We start from the raw sequence: 24,898 nt of genomic DNA, 5'->3' as shown, positions 1-24,898 counted from the left end.
TGTATGTATGCATGTACGTATGTATGTATGTATGTATGTATATATGTATATATGCCTGCATGCATGCATGTACATGTACCTGTCTATTTTATAACAAAGTTCTGTCAATGTTAATCTCACTAACTATTAAATGCCATTACCTGAAACTTCAAAACTAAGTCACTTTCCTACAATAAAAGTAAATACACTTTATTTTTAAGAACCCCCTAAAAATAGATATCTGTACTGGGTATATATATATATATATATGTGCATGTATTCCTGCACCCAACACAGATATACAAACATACATCGTCACCATTATTTTTACATTCAGTTTTTCCATAATCACATGGGTTTGACTAAATACATGTTACACACACACACATGTGGCACCATGTAAAAAGCACCTGCACTAGTGCTTTTTACATGGTGCCACGTGTGTGTGCTTTTTATATGTGGCAGCAGCATGGATGTAAAAAGCATCCATGCTGCTGCCACATATAAAGCACCCAGTACACTGTGTAAAGTGGTAGGTATTAGGAGGAGAATCTAGTCATATCAAACCATGCCAAAACAGACAAATGGAGCCTGGTGTAGCTCTCTGGCTTGCTGGCTCCTGTCAAACTGTCCAACCCATGCCAGTATGGAAAATGGACGTTAAATGATGATGATGATGAAAAATATATACACAAATACACACACAAACATTTAATCCATAATCATTAGACCAACAAAATATACTTTATTGGATTCACTGTGGTGTTATGGGCTGTGATGAGCTATGTGGTGCTGGTGGAGAGGATGACAGATGAGGTGGACGGAAGTAAGGCTTGCAGGGGCCAGTGGAAGAGTGAAAGGGGCATGTGTGGTCAGGAAGCACGTGTGGTCAGTTCCAGCAAAGAGCGCAGAGCGACAAGACGTGTTGAATTCGTGAGAGTGGCCGCTGATTTTGTATTTCTTTCTCCTGTTGCTTCTTTTTCTGTTGTCCTTTTTCCTCCATCACACTACATTTACAATTATAGATTAAATGTTCATTAATACTCAGACGTATCACTTGGCTAGATATAGCTTCTTTGAAATTGTCACCCCTTGGGACACGTTATATCTTACAAGTGCAGATCCAAAGGTAAGGGCAGTAGATCAGCCATGAAGTACCAACACAGATGCAGCAGTCACCAAGCAACTCAGATCAACTCTAGCAGGGAGCACCATGAACCCACACCAAGAATATATGTAAGCTTAACACTTAGCAACTCCTTATGTTGCATAACTGTAGTTCACAGAACTGAACTCTCTAACACATTATTTTGCTTTACAAATTGGTTAGTTTTAGCAGAGAAAATGTGGAAGATGAGAATACAAACATATTTACATAGATGCATTCTAATACCTTTCTTATTCACCCTCTACAGGCTGACTGGAACCAAAGCATGCACATGATACAGATTCACTTGCATCTTGTGTACACATTACACAGACCTCATTTGCATCTTGCACCTGCATATCGTTATGTTTCTGTCAGACTTTTGTCAGGGACATTCTTTGAATACTTGTTCAGTTTTCACAACTGTTTTTAGTTTTCAGATTGAACAGTTGCATTCTCTTAGCAATATAGAAGGGTGTAGTGACTCCTCCCAGCAATATAGAAAGGTGTAGGTGAAGCTTTAGCTGTTCACCATTTTCTACAGGTCTATTGGAAATGTGAAAACAGTACGTCTGAGCCAAGCACATGATACATAAATGGACTTAAGGTCCCACCCCACCCCTGTTTATCACTTTCCTTGGCAGATTTCAGATTGTTTGTTCCTTCTCGAGCCATACCTGGCTCATAAGGGCCGGTTTCCCACTTTCCTAGGCGTATAGGTTCCCCACCTGGACGGGACGCCGGTCCGTCGCAGGTGAGCTGCAAGATGCAGGAGGAAATAGTGAGAGAAAGTTGTGGCAAAAGAGTCAGCAGAAGTTCGCCGTTACCTTCTGCTGGAGCCGCGTGGTGCTTCGCTCATGAACACACACATCGCCCGGTCTGAGATTCGAACCCACGATCCTTCGACTGTGAGTCCACTGCTCTAACCACTAGGCCATGTGCCTCCACAGATTTCAGATTGAATTACTATAACAGTTAGACTGCTACAGGTCTGTGTTACTGGTACATAAAAAATAAGAGAACTTTGTCTTTTGCATCCAGGTTTCGTACATGCCCAACCTATTAGAAATATTTCACCAAAAGATGGGATGGTCACAAAGAGGAAAGTCATCCAAAGTCTACATATCATTTATATGTAAACTAGCTTCAGGTTAGTAAACAGTCATTGTATTTCTTGTATGCTAGAATTAGCTGAACCAGTTATATATGGCATACAGAACACAACATCAGATACCAGGTATCACGCTAGGCTTCTTGTGTATCTACTTCTAATTGTATTGCTTATTTAGTAGAGTTCATGACGGTTTGCTTTTAGCATTTCCTGTTGACTATTTATACAATACCTTTAGAAATATATCAAGTTCCTAGCTTCAATTACTCTCCAAGATTTCAATTTTCTTTTGGAGTCTATCTGCTTATACATAATTTTTTATAGGCATGGAACAGTGAGAAATGGGGAAAAATGTTAAGAGCTACAATAACATCCAGAAGTGCGTTTATCTAAACCGTACATGTCTCACAAGTTCTACTTCAGCTTGCCTGCACATGGTGCCAACAAACTTTTAGAAGCGTTAAGCTTCCAAATGTTTTTGGTGGGAGTTCATGGTGCTCTCTGCTAGGGTTGATCTGAGCTGTCTGGTGACTGCTGCATCTGCATGAGGGCCTAACTTTCTTTTTGACCATAATTACACAGCAAACCCATAGACTCACTTACACAACAAGCAGTATCATGACATTTAGAAGGGAAGCACCTGGTAGAATTGGTAAGGCATAAAACAAAATGTTTTTCAGAGTTTAGCCAGGTCTCTTTACGTACTGAATTTAAATTCTGCCCAAGTTCACCTTGCCTTTCATCCTTCAGAGTTGACAGAATAAATTTGACAGAATAAATATCAGTCAACTATTAGGGATCAATCTAACAAAGTATACACATCCCACCACCCACTGCAATTTATGATACTGTACCAATGTTGGAAATTATTACGATGTTGTACAGACTCCAAATTAATGTATTTGGATTATTTGTTAATTATATTAGATTTCAGTTTGTTGATATAAAGAAAACATGACTGTTTTAAGATGTAATTAGAAAAATCCAATCTATTTCTAATTTCCTTTGATCTTAAATATAATTATTATATAATGTAAATTTGAGTGACATAGGTTACAACTGATGAAATAGTTTCGTTCTTTTATCTCCCTCCTCCCACTGTTGCCTTCCTTAATTATTCACCACATCAAATAGCATGATCTTTATTGTATGTCAACAATTAAAATATTCCATTATTAAGCTGAATATTATGGTAATATCAGTAGAGCTGGTGGGTTGGCAGAACCACGAGAACACTGGACAAAATACCCAAATACATTTGTTGAGGCTCTTTATGTTCTGAGTTCAAATCCTACTGAAGTCAATATTGTCTTTCATCCTTTCAAGTAAAAAAACAGGGTTTTGGACCTGTGAAATTGTTAAGTGTATAAAACAGAATGCCCTGCAGTATTTGTTCTAGGTTTTTGCATTTGAGTTGTATCATCCTTGGACAACATCAGTAACAACGAGAGGGGAAGCTTTCTTGTATGGGCAATCTTAACCAGCTCTGTGCTCTGGCATGGCTGTGTTGCTTCCCAACCACATAGTTCTGAGTTCAGTCCCATGTGTGGCAGTTTTGAATTCTATTTTTTCTGTTTGCATCATCAAACCCATTTTTAGATATTTCCTGCTCCATCATTAAAGGACTTAGAAAATTTTAAACAGGATGTGTAGAGTTTAATAGCAAATACCATCTCCATAACTACGTAGTTAAGAAGCTTGCTTCCCAACCATGTGATCTTGGGATCCAGTTCCATTGTATGACATCCTGGGTGCCACACAAGGAAAAGTTAACATTAAATGATAATTCCTTTGTCTCAACAAATAATCATTTCAGTTTGTCAACACATGTTCTTGTCTTTTCAACTCTTACGACTGTTGGAGGTAGATTTTTCATTTTGTTTCAATTGTAGCTGTACATCTGATTTTTGTAGTTGTTCAGTTCCTGATCAACTCTGGTTGAATTGATCTATGGTATGAGCTGTGACCTAAGTAGTTGGTTATCAGGTGGACTGTATCAAGAATAAGGTTATCTAATGTGTTTTTCCATTTTTAGGATGATGGAGAGTGATTTGGTTGCATTGTTTTTAGTAGAATATGTGGATAAAGGCCTCTCATTGGATGGTGGTTGTTTATCCCTCGGAACAGTTCCAACCTGTTCTTTTCTTAGGCACTGCTGTCTAAAATTACATTATCAGAGGCACCCTGCCATTTTTAAGACAGTAAAGATGTAATGTAAGGGAGATTTGGTTGCTATTTCTAACAGGTCAAGCATTTAAGTGCTTGACGAATCATTTAAGTGTTTTTAGATTAAGGAATTTTAAAGTAAGTGGCATGTCAAGGATCGTATATATAAGAGAATTGTTTGTTTCATTTTTAACAGTCTTAAATAGATGCGGAAGAAGTAGACAATGGAAGCTGTTACAATTAAGTAACTTCATCCCCAAAATATGGTAAAAAATCATCAACAGTTGGTCCCAAGATATATTAATGTAAGTACTGTCACAAGTCCAAGGACTGATTGGGGTAGTTACCCACTTTCAATGGCATGTAAGTGACCAAGGCCAAAACATTACCTGTCCACTGCAGAGTTACCTATTTACAGCTAAGTGTCCTGAAATGAAGTGTTTTGTTCAAGAACACAACACACAGCCCCAGTCCAGGAATCAACACCATAATCTTTTGATTGCAAGTGCAAACACTCTAAACCCCTAAGTCATTCACCCTAAAATATATTAGAGGTGGGGGAAAAAGGAAAAGGAAAAGAAAAACCGAAATAAAATATAAAAGTGTCAGCAGTGGTTGAGACCCAACACAACTAAATTTTCTTTTGATTATTTTAGACTGAATACTTTTCATTGCTATAACCATTTTTAGTCAAAAACCCGATAAAAAAGATATGAAAATATCAAATTACAGTCTTTTAATAGAGAATTTCTTTACAGTTAATAATTCCATTATATGAAACCTGAAGGTAATTTTACTTATACATTTTACTATTTATTTATTTCATAATAGAATAGTTTTAAAATTATATGTTCAAATAATCACATGAAATCCGCCATTTACTATTATGTCAATTGAATTACAACTAACTTTATGTTCACAATAGAACTTTATACCCACAATATTCCATTATCTCTAGAAAACACTGAGCGTATGTGACTTATGTATATCGAGGAAATACTACTTAAGGGAAAGTTTATATCAAATCCAAACCTAGCTTTGATAGTATAATTATAATTGTCATCTATAATTATTGATAATTATTAATAAAATAATGAAAGCAGCAGACCAGCCCTATCACGTACTGACAAACAATGCAATTGTGATTATTCAGAGAGAAAGCTGTAGAGAAAAAAAACTTGATGTGACAGAAGACTAACTGTAGTTATGTTCAAAATTGTTCCTGTGTTATTGTTTAATAATTGTACATCATCAGCTATCAACCAGATGCCCTCCCTCTGTCCAGGGCTTGGTTTGCCAATTGTACATGTATAATATCTAAAGACGATTTACTTCATAAACTTACTTTCAACAACATTTTCTCAAAAAGCCAGCTATATATTTCAGCCATCATAACTTTTTCAAACAAATCAAAATCAAATTCGATGACTGGCATCCGTGCTAGTGGGGTGCAAAGAGCACCATACGAGTGTGATCGTTGACAGAGCGGCTAACCGGCTTCTGTGCCAGTGGCACATAAAAGGCACCATTCGAGTGTGATCGTTACCAGCGTCGTCTTACTGGCACTTGTGCCTGTGCTAGTAGGGCGCTAAGAGCACCATCCGAGCATGATCGTTGCCAGAGTGGTTAACTGGCGTGATCGTTATCAGCGTCGCCTTATTGGCACCTGTGCCGGTAGCATGTGTAAAAATATTCGAGCGAGGTCGTTGCCAGTACCGCCTGACTGGCCCCGTGCCGATGGCATGTAAAAAGCACCCACTACACTCTCGGAGTGGTTGGCGTTAGGAAGGGCATACAGCTGTAGAAACTCTGCCAGATCAAGATTGGAGCCTGGTGCAGCCATCTGGTTCACCAGCCCTTAGTCAAAATCATCTAACCCATGCTAGCATGGAAAGCGGACATTAAACGATGATGATGACGATGATGATGATCACTAATGTTTTCAGAGTGCACAGACCTACAATTAGTTTCAATTGTATCCTTTGTCAATATCTCACTATTTATTCATTTATATTTCAACATACTTCGTCTATAACCGAGGCAAAGGGGAAAGTAGACAATGGAAGCTGTTAGAATTAAGTAACTTCATCCTCAAATATATTGTAAGCATTTAACAACAGTTGGTTCTAAGATATAACTTAGATAGGTTTCGGCCAGTATAGAGGCCCAGGCCATGTCTAACTTAATAGCACCACTTGGTGAAGTCTTTTAGATCATCATTCACACCTCAGTCATATATCGGGCACCATGGATCACTCTAGTAAAAAGTTATTGTTGGAGACATCTGGGTGAAGGAGGTTGGTCAGGGATTTTTTTGAGAAAATTTGTCCTGTGAACTTTTGAATTTTATGGGATCTGTTTTATGTTTTGATGTTTTTGGTATAATATTAAATAGAACCAGACTGGCTGAGGTAAAGTAGTTGTGTCACAATGTTGTTATGTGTCTTGAGATTGAGTTTTGTAGTGGGTGGATAGCATGGAGGCCAAGTCTTGGGTGGATTTTAAAACTGGTACCAACATCATTTGTGCAATATTGATGGAATATTTTCCACATCATACACATGATATAGTGCTCATGGTGGCATTGGAGAGAGTAGAGATTGATTTTTTTTAGTCAACCCCAGTAGTCAATGCCTGTCATACCATCTATCTTTCTTGTTATTGACCTCTGGAATGCTTCCACTTTCATAATGCTTTGCTTTGTGTGGGGAAACCACAGTGGGCAACAGTATTCAAGGTGAGGTCAAGCAAAAATAGAGCAGAGAAGGATGATGGTGTGAGCATCTCCAGACCAGAAATTTCTCAGAATCCAGGAGCACATCTTGCAGGCCAAGTCAACCTTACTGTTTGCATGGGAACTCCAGCTTAGATTGTTATCAACAATTACTCCAAGGTCTCTGGTATTGTTGGCTGACACTAGGGAGTCACTCGAAGGAAGGGCACATGGTAGTTTCAGAGCATCCTCTTTTCCAAATTGGATCAAATTGAACTTGTCTTCATTGGACAACAGCAAACAGATCCGACTGAAAGCATGTTGGTTTCCCATACCGTTTCTGGCCTTCTGGAGCTTGGAATCAGCTGCAAAGATTTTCAGTGTACAGTGTTTGATGATGTCTGTGTCACTGATGTAGATAAGGAAGAGTGGGCCCAACACAGTACTTTGTGGGACACCACTACTGACTGTGGCTGAATTAGATCAGACTCCCTCAACCACAACATGTTGGGTTCTGTTCATCAGGAAACAATTTATCCATTGCAGCAGCTTTCCACAGACCCCAGTGTTGGACACTATTTCAAGTCCAAGGACTCAGTGGGCTGGTAACCCAATTTGAAAAGCATGTAAGTGACCGAGGTCACAACAGTCCCCTTATACAGAACCAGATCAGTGAAGACTCACCCATTCACAGCTGAGTGGACTGGAGCAATGTGGATTTTCATACTAAAATTATACATGATAGCAATGAAGATGACAATATCTATGAACTACCATAAATTAAATAAAATAAAATTAATTCAGTGTATTTTATAAATTTATACTGAAAACAAATCAAGAATATATACTTTTAAATGCTTGCTATAGCAGTTATAGCTAATAGATCTTGACAAAAATTTATAGCAGCAGAGAATGGTAGAATTTTTTGGGACATTGGATAAAATGCTTGGCAGTATTTGCTCCAGTTCTCTGTGTTCTGGGATCAAATCTTGTTGTGTTAAACTTTCACCGTTCTGAGATTGATAGATAATGTACCAGGTAGTTTGGAAAATGGTAATGTTGGTATACTTACCACGATAGTAATGCTATTCCCACACCTCACATTTATAACAAGGACATGGTCTTCAGGACTATCAATCTCGTCAAGACTGCGAATAACCTTCAATGCACCCTAACGAAAAGGAAAAGTAGAAAAAGGGACAAAATGACATAATTAATCAAATTAAAACAGCACATTTATTTTAGATCAAATCATTCTTATTTATTAACTCAAAGTAAAACACACAGAAAATAAGCAATTACGGTCAATAACCTAGCACACTCATTCCATAACCATTATGTGTGCACGCCCCCCCCCACACACCATACATGGACATGAAAGAAATTTCATAAAGTTCACTTATCATTTACTTTTGAACTATAAACTAAAATTTTTCATAACTAAAATATTGCCCATAAAAACCTATATAAACCCCTCTCTCTCTCTATATATATATATATATAATATATATAGCGAGAAAGAAAGAGAGAGAGAGAGAGAGAGGCAATCATTTCAGACACTGTGATGTGATAGTAATTTCAGAAATTAATGGACATCAAGCTTCTTTGTTTTGCTGAAAGAATAAGTATTTTGTATTTTTTGTTCTTTGAAAAAAGTGAATAATGGTGTTTAGAAACATTAGCAGTAGCAGTAGTTGTAGTAGAAATAGTAGTAGTAGTCAATAAATAAATCAAATCATTTCATAAGAATGCGATAAGCTCAATTATGAAAAGATTCAATAATTTAAAAGTAAGAGAAATAATTAGGGAATCCTGAAAGAACAAAGAGAGAGAGAGAGAAAGAGAGAGAGAGAGATTTAAACAATGAGATGAAATACTGTCCAAGTGTTTCAAGCACTGACTTCTTACATAGAGATCATGATATTTAGTTCATCTGGAGTTCATTCTCATGATGGGAGGAAAAAGTGTATATTAAATATGACATCAAAATATTATTTGATCAGATTGAAGGAAAATAAAAAGAAACAAAAAAAACTGTGATGTAGGATACAGCTGAGGTGTTATTTTGATAATGCAGCAATTACTTATCGTAACGAGGAGAATTAAAAGATGAAAATGATGACGATGATGACAATGATGATGACACAGTTAGTGCATTACTACCGATTTAATAATAGGGTTAGAGAATACTACAGAGAATGATATTGCAAATTACAAGGCAGCGTGAAGGTATGAACAAGGATGTCATTCGGGAAGAAGTGATGTATGAGGTGACACAGACGCAAGTGTTGTTGTTCGGTCTCGGTGAAAAGAAGAAAGCAATGAAGTGGGATAGAAAGACCAGCTTTGGAGATTAGCTTCAAGTGTGATTAGCAAGGCAGTTATAGAGATGAAAGCAGGGAAAGCTACAAGTGGTACATCAAAGATTGTTGGAGACATTGAAGGCATTACACTATGTGTGTGGCTAGCAAAGTGAAACGGTAGATTCAGAGGAAATTAGAAATTGTCTGAGTCAGCAGATATTAAGAATAAGAGTTTATAAAGTAGAATAAATTATTTCTCGATTTCTGGACTGGGCAATGCATTGTGTTCTTGAGCAAGACTCTTCATTTTATATTTCTCCAGTCCATTCAGATGGCAAAAGTGAGTATTCCTGCAATTCCCAGAGATGCACTACAGAATCCAGGAGACCAAACTTATGAGTCTATATGACCTGAGAAGGAGCTTTATCCTAAAAGCTTATCCTATCCTAATAAATTATCTTGCTGTGAGGAAGGAGTGGAGCCAAACATGTTGCAGGGAGGATTCTTTATCGAACAGAGATGAAATATAAGAAGCTGAGTATTTGTTTAGTGGCAGAATTACTTTTAAATTTGGAATGTTGAAGGTGTTGCTGCCACACACAAACAGATGTCCAGAAAAGAGCCACTTGACCAAATGTGTTGATTTGTCACAAGGCATCAAGATTCTATATGAGTGATGACTAAGTAAGAATAAAGAGTGATATCATCTGCACAGGAATGGATGTTGTTGGAGATGGCAAGCAGGTTATTGATGTAAGAAGCAGGAGGCAGGGGAGACAACCAAAAACTAAGGCACACCAGACTTAGTAGAGTGACTTGGAAGAGCAGCTGATAAGTTCCAGATTCTATAGCACAGCAATGGTTCTCAATAGTGGTGCATATAAGATCTTGCTAAAATTCATGTGCAATAATTTGGTTATAGTTCTACGATATGCAAAATATTTTAACAATTTTTTTTATACAATTCCTAATAATATTCAATTATAATATATATATATATATCATCATCATCATTTAGCGTCCGCTTTCCATGCTAGCATGGGTTGGACGGTTCAACTGGGGTCTGGGAAGCCAGAAGGCTGCACCAGGCCCTGTCTGATCTGGCAGTGTTTCTACGGCTGGATGCCCTTCCTAACGCCAACCACTCCATGAGTGTAGTGGGTGCTTTTTACGTGCCACCCGCACAGGTGCCAGACGGGGCTGGCAAACGACCACGGATGGATGGTGCTTTTTACGTGCCGCCGGCATGGGGGCCAGGCAAGGCTGGCAATGGCCATGATCAATATATATATATATGTTGGGTATAAGAAGCATCAAAAGTGGTGTGCAAGAGAGGCAACTGCATTGGTATGGTCGTGTGTTATGTATGAATGAGGACAACTGTGTGAGGAAGTGCCACTCTCTAACTGTGGAAGGAACCTGTAGAAGAGGTAGACCCAGGAAGACATGGAATGAGGTGGTGAAGCACGACCTTTGAACATTGGGCCTCACAGAGGCAATGACATGAGACCAAGGCCTTGGAGATAAGCTGTGATTGAGAAGATCCAGCAACTAAAGTGAGATCACAGCCACGCATGTCCGGCCCAGTTAAGAGTATCTCTGATGTGTTGGGCAATATGATATGCTTGAGAAGACCTGTTGAGTCAAGTAGAACCAATATTGTAGCTGTGGCCAATGCCCCTTCACTGGCTTCCGTACTGGTCGCATGTAAAAAGCACCATCTGAATGTGGTCGATGCCAGGTCCGCTTGACTGGCTCCTGTGCTGGTGGCATGTAAAAACCAGCAACTGAATATTGACCGATGCCAGTACCCCCTGACTGGCTTTCATGCCAGTGGCACGTAAAAAGCACTATCCGAATGTGGCCGATGCCAGTACCCACAGACTGGCTCCTGTGCTGGTGGCATGTAAAAATCACCCACTACACTCTTAGAGTGGTTGGCATTAGGAAGGGCATCCAGCTGTAGAAACATTGCCAGATCAGATTGGAGCCTGGTGCAGCTGTTGGCTCTCCAGACCTTAGTCAAACCGTCCAACCCATGCCAGGATGGAAAACGGACATTAAATGATGATGATGTGATAAGAGCATTTTTTAAACATGGAATAGTTATGAGGATCCAACAGTAAAGCAGAAATGAAAGGGGTCCATAGGCAAAAAACTGAAAACCACTACCCTATAGTCTGCTAGGCACTGAAAACATGTAGATGAATGGTTTTTGTGCATGGGAGAAGGGGGCAATTGTCCTGGTCAGCATTGGCAGTAAATGTTAAAATAAGTGTTTGGAAATAACCAAATTACATCTAAAAAAATCTTCTTAGCAAAGGCCTTCCTCTCTGTCTTGGTCCAAAGAAGCAAATTGTTTGAAGCATGTATAACAAGTGTAATGCTGTATAGCAGTAAACCATGGACATTGAATGTAAACTGTTTAAGAATGCTGCTGGCTAAATTGTAATCACATGAAAATTAATTTACAAAATTTCGTTCAGTACCAGTAAAAATTCCTGCAAGTTGGAGTAATTATGAATGAAAGAACAGGTGGAGTTTGCAGCATAATTTATGGTTTGTTTCCAAAGGTGCCACAGCCACAGCCACAGCCCCAAGTGAGTTTAATCACAGACACAATTGACATGATAGGTAAACAACTTATGGAGTTGCTTCAATTAATTTATTAAATGATTTTATTGAGACATTTAATTATTTATACATTTTCCAACATTCTCAATAGCAAATGTGATGCTTGCTTCAGGCTAAATTGCTCATAAATTTATTCAGAAGGAGCAAGGAGGTAGTTTTAAGAATAATCCTTGTTTATATTAAAAGAAATTGAAGCATAAAATTTTAGCATCATAAAACACTCGACTATTTAAGGAATTTTCATGAGAAAGAAATAGAAATAAAGTGAAAAATTTTAAATGAAAGATTTGTTTATGTAAACTAGTTTTGTTTGAATTAAGTGGTTTATTTTCATTTTGTTTCTACTTAAAGGAACATGATAGGCAGAAAATAAAAGCTCATGAAAATAATACCTAGGATAATGTGATCCAAACTAAACTGGATATAATTAGTTTTTATTAATCTTTTCAACATTGTGCATGTTGTGCACGCATGCATGCATGTGTGTGTGTGTGTGCATGTGCACGCACTATAAAATGAATGAATGATAAAAATTGTGACTAAACAGTTAACCCTTTTGATACCACCGGCCTGAGACTAACCTTGGTTCTGATATAAAATAGCTTTTTTAAAGTGATCAAAATTAATACCTTTCATCAAGCTATTCACCAAACACTTACTTGATAAGAACAAAGTTATTTTAATAAATCCTTCATTATTTTAAAAATTATTTGAAATTATTTGGTGGACACACAAGCAAAACAGACTTTATTTGATCTAAGAAATGAGATAGACAAATGGTTGTGAATGTGAAATCTTTCCATGCTGAAGTATGTACTACCTGACAATAGTAAGTAGTTAGTGACTTCATATTTAGAGTCAGGTGGGCTCAGAAGCAGAAATTAATCTAGAAGACCAATATACAGGAGTTTAAAGATCCTGAAAGCATTTAACAAGAAGCAAATAGAGACATATGGCATATAGGACAACTGGCTCTTCCTAACTGCCGAGAAAGGTCCACAGACCAAGTTTGTGGATGGTGCAAGGTTCCAGCCAGACTGAAAGGTATATCACATTAAAAAGTGCATCCAGCCACAGAAATCAAACCAAATCAAATCAACAATGAAATGTAAGAGTAGCAGTCAATGAGGGCAGCAGATTCCAAAATACAGTGACTCAGACAGTGACGACTCATCTAACTCATGCTGGTATAGAAAGAAGATGTACAAATGATGAAGTACAAAGAAAATATCACAGAAATAGATGCAACTTACCGTAACTTTGTCAATACCAAAATAAGGGTTTGCAGGAGCCTGTTCTAGGATTAAATAAATCCTTTCTTCATTATCAGCACACAATGATTTTAATTGCTCACTCCATTCAGGCAAGGTGCTGTCCTTGGGTGTGTCTTCTGGTACTGACTGGTGAATAGCCAATATTGGTGTTCCAGGTGGGGTGCAGGTTTTCAGTGACTGAGGCCATGTATCTTTTTTAACTCGATGTATAACTGTGTGATTTGCTGGGCCAGAAATCCAGTGGCTATGAGGTAATTCAGGAATCTTATAAACTGGGGCCTTTTTTAGGTTAAACTGATCTTTACTAGACAAACTTTTTAATTGTGCTTCATTAACATTTTCCAAAATAGGGGAACGGATTATTGCTGGATTGGCCGATGATAGTGAAGATACAGATGCTGTAGTTATGGATTCTGAATTGCCTACATTTTGGCCCTTATTAGTAGCAGCAGTAGTGGAAGTTAGGGGAGGCTTTTTCATTCTACCTGTTGATTGCAGTACTGCAGCACCAGGTAAGTGAGTACTACTAATTATTATTTCAGAATCGAAAGATGCAGTACTTAGGTCGTCGAACATACTGTGGTTTACCAATGATTTATTCTGGCTGGTTACATTGCCATCATTCACAAATGTTCCTTGACAGAGGTAGACATATCCAACACTGAACATGAAGTACCCTAAAACGATAAATTAAAAGTTCAAATTATATATATAAATATACAAAATAAGAAAATGGAGAAACACACGTTAATCAATAATCAACTACCAGATAATACCCATTCACATAATTTATTAACCAACTACATATGAACATCAAGGTCAAAACATAATAGTACAGAACAAAACAATGCACATCAATGAGTAATATGATACAATAAGTACAATAGGTATAAATAAATATAAATATAAACTATATCTTACAGCTGTTTCAGCCATGTAGATATGAGTATCTCATTATGCTCATATTAGCCAGGTGTGATAAGTTAATATGTGGTTATAAATGAAACACTTACAAATATATCCCAAGGCCTCTTCAGAGATTATAAAGTACAATCTAAATATGAATATCAGAGAAGGTACACCCATACAAGAATGGGTACATATACATAATATATAATATACACATACATATAAGTGTATATAGCCATGCACCTATATATATATATATATATATATATACACAACCCCTATCTCAATTTGTATATATATATATATATATATATGATTTATGTAAAAAAGGTTTCGGAGTTAATTATACATGGTAACTGTTAAAATTTGAGAAAAATACTTTAATTTTTGTATAAGTTTTTATACTTGGAAACAAATCAATGCTTAGATTATCTTAGCTCTTATGAACCGCAAAATCTATAGCCATCACTAGCAAAAATGGCTGAAATTTCACAGGTGATTCATAATATAATTGTTCCCTACATCTGTTTCAATAGAGTAAAAGCATCGTTTATATAATTATAAATTAGTGCTGTCATCTCATATTTTATTAGCAGTGAACTGCTGAATAGCACAACCTGTCAACGATGGAAGTATCATAAGAGGGACTTGTCTCTCATGCAGCATTTCTGGTCTCTGTGGTTGAAGAGGAGATAACTACTCTGACATGCATAAATCCAACAGTCTGGTTAGGGGGCGCTGTGAACTGACTTGGTGCATTTACCCTATTTGTTTAAAGTGAGAAATTTTCTCTATGGCAAAATAGAGCAAATGACTTTCTAATAGGCTCAGATATTCCTCACACATATTTGAAGTGGTAGCAAGTTTGTATTTATATACATCATTACTTAGCACTATCATTCCATAATTATAAAATTAATACATATCGTTAATTTAAACATGATAGCTTATCTGTTTCATGAGGAGAAAAAAAATGGAGAATGGAAATCAGTTTTATTAAATCTAAGTAAAAGAAACCTTATCTTAAGGAACTCTAGAATTTTTTTTCCACAGATCTGTTTGGGAAGTGTATGTAGATCTTCAACAGAACATCTATGTACACTCCAGCAAATTCCATTACATTCAACAAAGGACTTAAATGAAAAGATTTGCACCCTTCAATAACTCATATTAGTCTGTATTATTGAGCAAACTAATTTTAACGGCTGAAATTTATTGAACAAATTCTGGAAACTTAGTTGCATTTGATTGTGATATATTTAATTAATCAAGTAAAAATGTATTCAGCAATGGAGGAAATGTAAACAATTATTTTGTTTTATTCTCTACATATTTATAAACATTTAAAAAAATAATCAGCACTACATCTTTTTTTTTTTTTATGTTTCTGAAAGGCTGATAAGATCTAAAGGAATAAGATGAAATAAAACAGTAGAGATAATTTGATCAATGCAAATAATTTCCAATCAACCAATCAATGAAGCTAAGTGAAAAATGAGTGATCCAGAGAGAGCCAATCATGCGCCTCCTTTGTTACGTAATTAAATCAAATTTCAACAGTGGCTGGAAATGATATTATGACATTTCATATACATGAATATTAATTCAATCAAACATTTTCTGTTCGTAGTGATTATTATTACAATATACATATATATCTATGTAAAACTAAAAGAAAAGTTTAGCTTAGTAGTAATATACAAAGGAAATCATTTTAATTTTAACAATGTATAAAGATACAGGAGAAGATAAGACAAGATTTTGATGATGATGATGATGATAAAATATAACATCCACAATAATTTTAATTTCTTTTCGATTCTTTAAAAATTTCAAATATTCATATCAATAATAAATACTTTTTTTTTGTTCTGTGTTATTGAAACATAAATTTAATATGAACCACAATTCATATGTAAATTTAAACCAAGAATAAATTTTGTCATTTTTCAAAGGCTGGGCTCTTTCCAGATACATATGAAAAGGTATTATTGATTAAAAATGTAAAAAGAAAAAGCAAAAACAAAACCTCATCAATGCTTTAAGCAACATCAAAGATTTTTATTTTTCAGAAAACAGTGAGAAAATGTCTTTATTAAACTATCTACATACATACATTACATATATGTAGACAAAAGGCCATCGCTTGTGGCAAAGTGCTGCTGGAGAGGATTTGACTGCCCCATGTAAATATATCAGAGAACAGATATAAAATGATGATGGTGGCAGTGTTGATGGAGGTTATGTTGTTTAACTTCTACATTTGTGTCTCTCCTCACAATTAAGTTTGTATTACTAAAAACTGGTAGTAATTACTAATAGTAAAGACAGTAGAATGATATGATATTAAAGCAAAGCCGCATTACCGAACAATTGTCATCATAATTTAACATCCATGTTCCATGGGATTTGCGATTTGTCTGCCTTCCTAAATACTAAGACTTTGGTTTTGGCTAGGTTAACTCCAAGGCCCTTCAATTCTAGACCTTGCTGCCATACCTGGAACTTCTCTAGTTCTGGTAGTGATTCAGCTATAAGAGCGAGGTCTTATAGCATAGAGAGGAGTTCCGAGGGGTAGCCAGTTTTAAATTCCTCTGCCATTGCCTGGAGGACTATGATGAACAAGAGGAGCTGAGGATTGATCCTTGGTGAACCCCTACTTGTACCCTGAATTTTTTACTCTACCCGTTGCCAACCATCACCTTACTGGTAGTGTCCCTGTACAAGGATTGTACAGTTCTCACCAATCACTCATTTATCCTTAGTTTCTGCACTGACCACCAGATAAGGGATTGGGGAGCCCTGTCAAAAGCTTTCTCCATGTCAACAAAAGCCAAGTACAGAAGTTTATCTTTGGCTAGGTATTTCTCCTGCAGTTGTCTTACCTGAAATATAGCATCAGTGGTGCTTCTCCCTGGCACAAAACCAAACTGCATCTTATCTAAACTAACTCTCTCCCTAATTAGTTGGGCTATGACTCTCTCTGCAACTTTCATCACCTGATCCAACAATTTGATACCTCTGTAATTATTTCTATCTAAGGCATCACCTTTGTAGTGGTTGACTGTAGTGCTGCTACACCAGTCATTGGGTATGGCTCCTTTGTGAACCACCTAATTTACAATATGGGTGACTAGACCACAACCCACCACCACCACCACCACCACCAGATATTTTAAGCATCTCAGCGATGATTCCTGAAGGGCCAGGGGCTTTTCCACTCTTCATATCTTTAATCACTTTATAAAACAAATATATTTATTCTTGAATATTGAATTCTATTTCCCCTGTTTGCAACACCACACCTGTACACGTGAGTCTGTAAATAGCAGTGAAATCTCCCTCAAATCATTTCCTACTACCTTGGAAAGAGGACACATTGGATAATGTAGTCTACTCCGTGAGAGAGAGAGAGAGAGAGAGAGAGAGAGAAAACGACTGGATGTTTATTCTTTTATTCTTTCACTTGTTTTAGTCACTAGACTGTGGCCATGCTGGGGCACTGCCTTGAAGAAGTTTTTTGCTGAATGAATCAACTCCAGTACTTAATTTTTAAGCCTAATACTTATTCTATTGGTCTCTGATGCTGAACTTCTAAGTTATGGGGACAAAACACACCGATACCGGTTGTCAAGCAATGGTGGGGGACAAACACACACACATGATGGGAGTCTTTCAGTTTCTGTCAACCAAATCCACTCACAAGGCTTTGGTCAGCCTGAGGCTATAAAAGAAGACAATTTCCCAAGGTGCCATGCGGTGGGACTGAACCCAGAACCATATGGTTGGGAAGCAAATTTCTTACCACACAACCACACCTGTGCCTATTGGTCACAACTGAACTACTTTTGGTCAAAAAGTCTTATCAGTACTACCTGGGGTTAAACAAAAATAACCACCACCAACATCACCATCGCCACTTTATTTGTCTTAAAAATGCAATTACTGTTATTCATAAAGCTATTAACCATTTCAATTACAAAATAATTTTCTAAGTTAATTTAGATTAATAATCATTCCAGTGGACTGCATAATTTTCTTCTTCTGGTCAGACATGTATTCCATTCATTTACTGATATTCCAGGCACTTTATGATGATTCATTCTTAATTATTAATTAAACTTTTGTAACCAATGATTGCAATATTTACAAAATTATTTGAAATTAATTCTAACCATACCCCAGCTTTAAATAAACATTAATCCAGAAATAGAAATTTAACTAAACCTTCAAGTTAACTACAAAACCATGAATACAGAGCAGCGCTTCACAACCATTTTTCGCTTTTGGTACACTGATAGTCTTTTCAAAATCTGGTGGCACACCCGAACTAAAAATATAACTATGAGTATAGGGGAAAAAAAAAATTATATTCAGTTTACACTGTGGCACACCTAGCATTGTCTAATGGCACACCAGTGTGCCACAGCATACTGGTAGCAGAGCACTGATATGAAGAAGGGCTTTTGTATATAGACTAAATACTTTTATCATTTGATGCACAAGACAGACAGACAGACAGGCAGGCACACACACACACACACACACACACACACACACACACTCACACACAGAAAGAAGCTTTAATAAACAATCAGTCTGCCAGAAATGTAATAAAACCTGATACATAGGTGCAGACGTGGCTGTGTGGTAAGAAGTTTGCGTCCCAACCACATGGTTCTGGGTTCAGTTCCACTGCATGGCACCTTGGGCAAGTGTCTTTTACCATAGCCTCAGACCGACCAAAGCTTTGTGAATGTATTTGCAGGACTGAAACTAAAAGAAGCCCGTTGTACATATGTATGTGTGTGTGTGTGTGTGTTTGTCTCCCACCATTGCTTGACAACTGGTGTTGGTGTGTTTACATCCCTGTGACTTAGTGGTTCAGCAAAAGAAACTGATAGAATAAGTACCAGGTTAAAAAAGAATATTGGGGTTGATTCCTTTGACTAAAATTCTTCAAGCATGGCTGCAGTCTAATGACTGAAACAAGCAAAAGAATAAAAGAATTAAAAAAAAAAAATTCTGAAAAGTTAAATTGTTTTATATTTTTAAAATGTCATTGTGACAACAGTATCAGAGCTTGGGAAGTGATGAAGATAAACATAGCATTAATTATGTAATGAATGAATTAATATTTTGTTAATTAATCAGCTTAGAAAATCATCAGATTTGAGATACAGAATTAAGAAGCTTGCTAAAAGACATTTAAGTGAAAACCAGAATAGCTCAACAGCATTAGAAATGGCCTCAGGTGTCATAACAGTCTTCGTAACTTACAGAGGCTATGGCTGAAAATAATGGCCTGTTGGATTTATAGAAGGATGAAACTTTCTAAATGTTCTTTGTTTTGTTTCTTCACATATAGAGCAATTTTTATGAGACTGCCTCTTACTGACCCCACATCTCCCCCCCCCCACCAATATGTCAAAGACAATGAAAATTGTAAACCCCACCTCCTTTTTCTCAGCATCTTTCTTAGTCCAGTTAGCATCGTTACAGACTGCCATAAAATCAGTTTCAGCAGAGACCTGCTTTCATGGGTAACACAATGTTTCTCAGTGCTGAGTATGTTGGTGAAAGCTATACTGTTGTCCTTGGCACATCTCTCTCTATATAAAGCTGAAGTTGTCTGTGTATGGCAGGTTTGGTAGCCTTCAACTAACACTATCTCCTCCGAGACCCTGCGGTGCAAGTTGACCAAAATTGAGAGTATGATAGGAGGCTTGCTCTTCCTTCCGTAGAAGAAAAAATTCAAATTGGACCATGTTAAGACCAAAAATTATTTACATCAAAAAGGTGCTTTTTTTTTCTACGAAAATCCCTATTTTTTACGATTTTTTTACTACTGTGTCACCATTTTTCGGTGTATTTCAACCAGAAAAATGTTCACTTAAAGAGAATAACAAGCTACATAATGCAAAATTTTTACTTTTCAAAAATTCCAATTCTAAAGGGTCGAAACAAACCCGAGCAACGCTGGGCAATACTGCTAGTATACTTTAATTATAACTGTTATAATAACCTTCTGGTGAAGTTCTCTACCTGCGTCGTATTTATTTTTAATACATTCCAATCTGCAGGAATATATAAAGAATATGCATGCCATCATTTTGATTCTCACTGTTCACTGGCATCATCATCATCATCATCATCATTTGAAGTCCATGTTCCATGTTGACATGGGTTGGACAGTTTGATGGGATATGATGGGTTCAAGGACCACATTATACTCCAATGTCTATTTTAGCAAGGTTTCTACACTTACCTAAAACTAACCCCTTTACAACATGGACTGGATACATTTTTTTGTGCCTCCTGCATTATTAAGGCCACCATGCAGTTTGTCTGTCCTTGTTTGTCCTCTGTGTTTAGCTCCTTGTGGGTAGTAAAAAAAATAGGTATACATGTCTGTGAGGTGCTCAGCCACTTGCACGTTTATTTCATGAGCAGGCTGTTCTGAGATCGGATCAACAGGAAACTTCATCATCGTAACAGATGGAATGCCAGTTGTGTTTGTTGCAGCTTGCTTTCAACTAATATATACTATACACCCCCGCATTGATTTGACCAGGGGTCTAGAATGCTGCTAAGATGGCCTTGACTCACTCAATTTTTATTTTCATCTTTTAGTCAGGGGAAAAGACTGAACTGTCAAACCTTGTAGATAGGCCATGTATGAATTTGAACCCAGAACGTAAAGAGTTGGAAAAAATTCTGCAAAGTATCCAATCTAATGTTGTTACAGTTCAACCAATCCATTGCTCTGGATGGGTGATAGATTAAGTCAAACTCCCACAACAAAAAACAACTCCAAAATCCTTTATTTTTAAACATCAATTATTAACCTTTTCGTTATTGTATTTATTTTGAAATGCTCTGTGTTTCTTTCAATTAATTTTAAATATAACAAAGAATTTAGTAGAATAACTTAGTTATCATTCAGCTAGTGTTAGGAACATAAATTGTGACTAAGGTTTAGTGGAAGATTTTAATTCAAAACTTTTGAAGACAAGACATTTGTACTACAAAGCCAGAGGCTGTTTCAGCAAGGTTGGTAATGAAAAGGTTAATGAGAAATAAAAGGACTTAATCAGAGAGGTAAAGAGATTGCGGGGAAACAATCAAATTTTGGCACGAAACCAGCTATTTTAAGGGTGTGTGTGTATGATGGTGGGGGTGGGTGGGAGGTCAGTTCATGAAATTGACCCAAGTACTTGACTGGTACATATTTTATCAACTCTTAACCCTTTTGTTATCAACCTGGCTGAAACTGGCTCTGGCTCAATAGTACAAATGTCTTGTTTCATAAGTTTTGAATTAAAATCTTCCACCAAACCATAGTCACAATTAATGGTCCTAACACTAGCTTAATGATAACTAATGGTCCTATAAAAAGCACCCATGTTGGTACCATGCAAAAAGCACTCATGCTGGTCCCTATAAAAAGCACCTATGCTGGTACCATGTAAAAAGCATCATGCTGGCACCACATATAAAAAGTGACCCAGCTGGTATCATGTAAAAAACATCCCTTCATCAGGTGTCTTGGGGAAATTTTGAACTTGGGTTATCATTCCTAAGCTTTTTTTTGATGTTATTATTATTATTATTATTATTATTATCATTATCATGATTATTATTCAGGTCACTGCCTGGAATTGAAAAATACCTTAGGAAAGAAAAACCAGGTTCGAAATTTCCCCAAGACACCTGATGAAGGCTGGAGGGTATATTAGCTGAAACCTTGTGTTAACAACAAACAAAATGAGGACAAATATCTGTCAAATGTAAATAATGTACATAATTCCTCATCTCTTAAATATAGAACTGTATCCCTGCTGGTGCCATATACAAAGCACTCAGTTTGCTCTGTAAAGAGGCTGATGTTAGGACGGGCACCGAACTTCAGAAACCTTGCCAAAACAGACAGTGGGAGCCTGATGCAGCTCTCCAGCTGGCCAGCTCTTTGTCAAACCATCCAACTCATGGCAGCATGGATAATGGATGTCAAATAATGATGATGATGATGACTGCATACCCTAGCACATGCACACCCACACACCCGCACAAGTGTGTGTGTGTGTAAATACATTCATATTTTCAAGACTGAAAAACAAAATTATGTGTATCACTTCCTTCTCTCAAGAGAAGAGACTTACATAATTAAAAGTCATTACATGTTTTGAATCATCAATGAGGATAGAAAATATTCTTAAAAAAGATGATTTTTTACCTCTATACTCAAATATAATTTCATACTGAGAGAATCTAATCTCAGAAATAAAAATATTCTTTCAAATAAGAATGGAAACATTCAGTATTCACAGACATACCAAGAAGTTAGTTATTAGAAATGGACTTTTTTTCGATTTCATTCAAATGATAGGCTTTTGAAAGCTAATCTTCTTTGATAATAATGAACGATACTGGAGTATACATGATTTAAATAGATCAAGAAAAAAGAAAAAGAGAGTTTAAAATGTCTACTAGACTCAATAGTGAAATCAATTAATTTCCCAGAAGATACAGCAGAGACAGTTTTGTGAAATTAAGTAGTAATTTTGTTTGCCTCTGGTCAAATGAAGTTTCCCGAGACAGAATACACACATACACACACACACACATCGTGAAATATTTAATTCTTATGATTTGAAATTTACATACATTTTAAATTTGAAAACTGAAAAAGACTGATGAAAATTTTAACAAAACCATTTTTAGAAAATGCAGCTTAAAAGATTACCAAAGATATATCTTGTACTTACTTCAGACACTGGACAGCAGCCATGCTAGGGCACCGTCCAGAAGGTTTTAGTCACAAGTTAACCCTGTTCTATCAGTCACATTTGCCAAACTGCTAGGTTATGAGGACTTAAATAATGGGTAGGGGAAACACAAAAGCACATACATATTTGTCAGGATGCCACAGTTTCCATCCATCAAATTCCACTTTTAAGACATTGGTTGGTCCAGGTCCATAATAGAAGACGTTTGCCCAAGGAGTTTGTGTAATGGGATTGAACCCAAAGCCACATGGTTGCAAAGCAAGCATCTTACCAACACAGCCATGCCTGTGCCTAAAATAAAACTGGTGCTTGTGCAGGGTATATAACAGTTTTATGCAACATTTTTCTGCCCCCTCATCTTTGCCAGTCTTGTCAATGCCTCCTGGGTCAATGACCTGTGTAAACATGCTATGTTTTCTTAATAACCAGTTCCAATGTTACATATCTTCTCTTATGAATCAGACTATGATAGAATGGATATCATCCCCCTCATTTAACAGCCACTGTTTTCGTGCTTGCATGGATCAAAGAGAATTTGATGTGGCAGATTTTGCTATGGCTGGAAAGCTTTCCTGTCGCCAGTCCTCACCTTCCCCATAACCAAACATGTTTTTTTACAGAAAACCAGAAGCAAACATTACTTGTATGATGAAGCTAACATCTGTTTATAACTATAGCATGGTGTCAAAACAAGGAGACATAAACACACACTTGCACATACAGAAACACATACCTATACACATATACATCCACACACATATATACAACGGACTTCTTTTAGTGTCTCTCAACAAAATCTGTTCACCATGCTTTTGTTGACCTAATGTTAGAGTAGTAGGCTCTTTCTTAAGATACCAGGCATTGGGACTGAAACTGAATCCACTTAGCCCAGAAGCAAGCTTTGCAACATAATGGGTTTTCAGTAACCACCTATGAATATATATTTTTTAGTGGTTGGTGCTGGTGGCATGTAAAAATCACTTTTCAAGCATGGTCAATGCTTGTGCCGGTGACACGTAAAAAGCACCCACTACACTCTTGGAGTAGTTGGCGTTAGAAGGACATCCAGCTGTAGAAACCTTGCCAGATCAGATTGGACCCTGGTGCAGCCTCCTGGCTTGCCAGTCCTCAGTTAAACCATCCAATCCATGCCAGCATGGAAAGTGGACATTAAACAACGATGATGATGATGATACAATCACATCTTAAATCAGTGGTTTTCAACCATTTTTTACTTATGGACCCCTTTAGGTTCCTATTTTACTTGGATGGACCCTCACAGCTATTCGATGTTTAAAAACCCCCTAGTAAAATTTTTAATTGTATATCATTAGAAATCTGATAAGGAAATTGTTAAAATATTGTTTGTATTGTAGACATATAATCAATTTATCGCACATAAACTTTAACTACAAAATCTTATATGGATCTCCAAGGATCCTATGGATCCTGGTTGACAACTGTTACCTTAAATAAACATCTCCCTTTTTTAAAAGCTAATTCAAATGTGTGATATTCACTGGTTTTGTCAGTAACTAATTTGAAATTAAAGTTGCATAAATATTGAGAAAACTACCTGAAATAGTTTTGAGTTTCTATCACAGACAGACAGACAAAGAAAAATAAATAAATATAAAACTTGTTAGAATAGCTTTGAGAATTCAGAGAATTATGTTATGGACATATTCAACCAATTAAACACATTTTTTGTTAAATCAATGAAAATCAACAGCATAAAATTTATCACATGTTGAAAATATATTGAAAATATATTGAATTATGATTCAAAACATAAAGATATGGTTGATTATATTTTCTAAAAGTGATTTTTGTTCTCAAAAGACATTTTGTTCATCGCCAATTCAAAATGATA

At 36.6% G+C, this 24,898-nt stretch overlaps 1 protein-coding gene across 5 annotated transcripts in view; it reads right to left on the bottom strand.

The window, feature by feature from the left end:
* Nucleotides 1–24,898, bottom strand: part of LOC115232327 (protocadherin Fat 4-like) — a 648,900-nt gene that overhangs the window by 150,286 nt on the left and 473,716 nt on the right. For all 5 annotated transcript variants that reach the window (XM_036508327.1, XM_036508328.1, XM_036508334.1 and 2 more), the window contains exons 7-8: nt 13,307–14,004; nt 8,189–8,287 (exon numbers count right to left, since the gene is read on the bottom strand). In XM_036508327.1, the coding sequence (XP_036364220.1) occupies nt 8,189–8,287; nt 13,307–14,004 (797 nt within the window). The remainder of the gene's footprint in view (nt 1–8,188; nt 8,288–13,306; nt 14,005–24,898) is intronic.

The sequence above is a fragment of the Octopus sinensis genome, linkage group LG1 (assembly GCF_006345805.1).
Source record: "Octopus sinensis linkage group LG1, ASM634580v1, whole genome shotgun sequence".
In the NCBI taxonomy this organism is placed as follows: domain Eukaryota; kingdom Metazoa; phylum Mollusca; class Cephalopoda; order Octopoda; family Octopodidae; genus Octopus; species Octopus sinensis.
The sequence above is the reverse complement of the archived record's forward strand: the minus strand, read 5'-3'. Positions and strand labels throughout refer to the sequence as shown.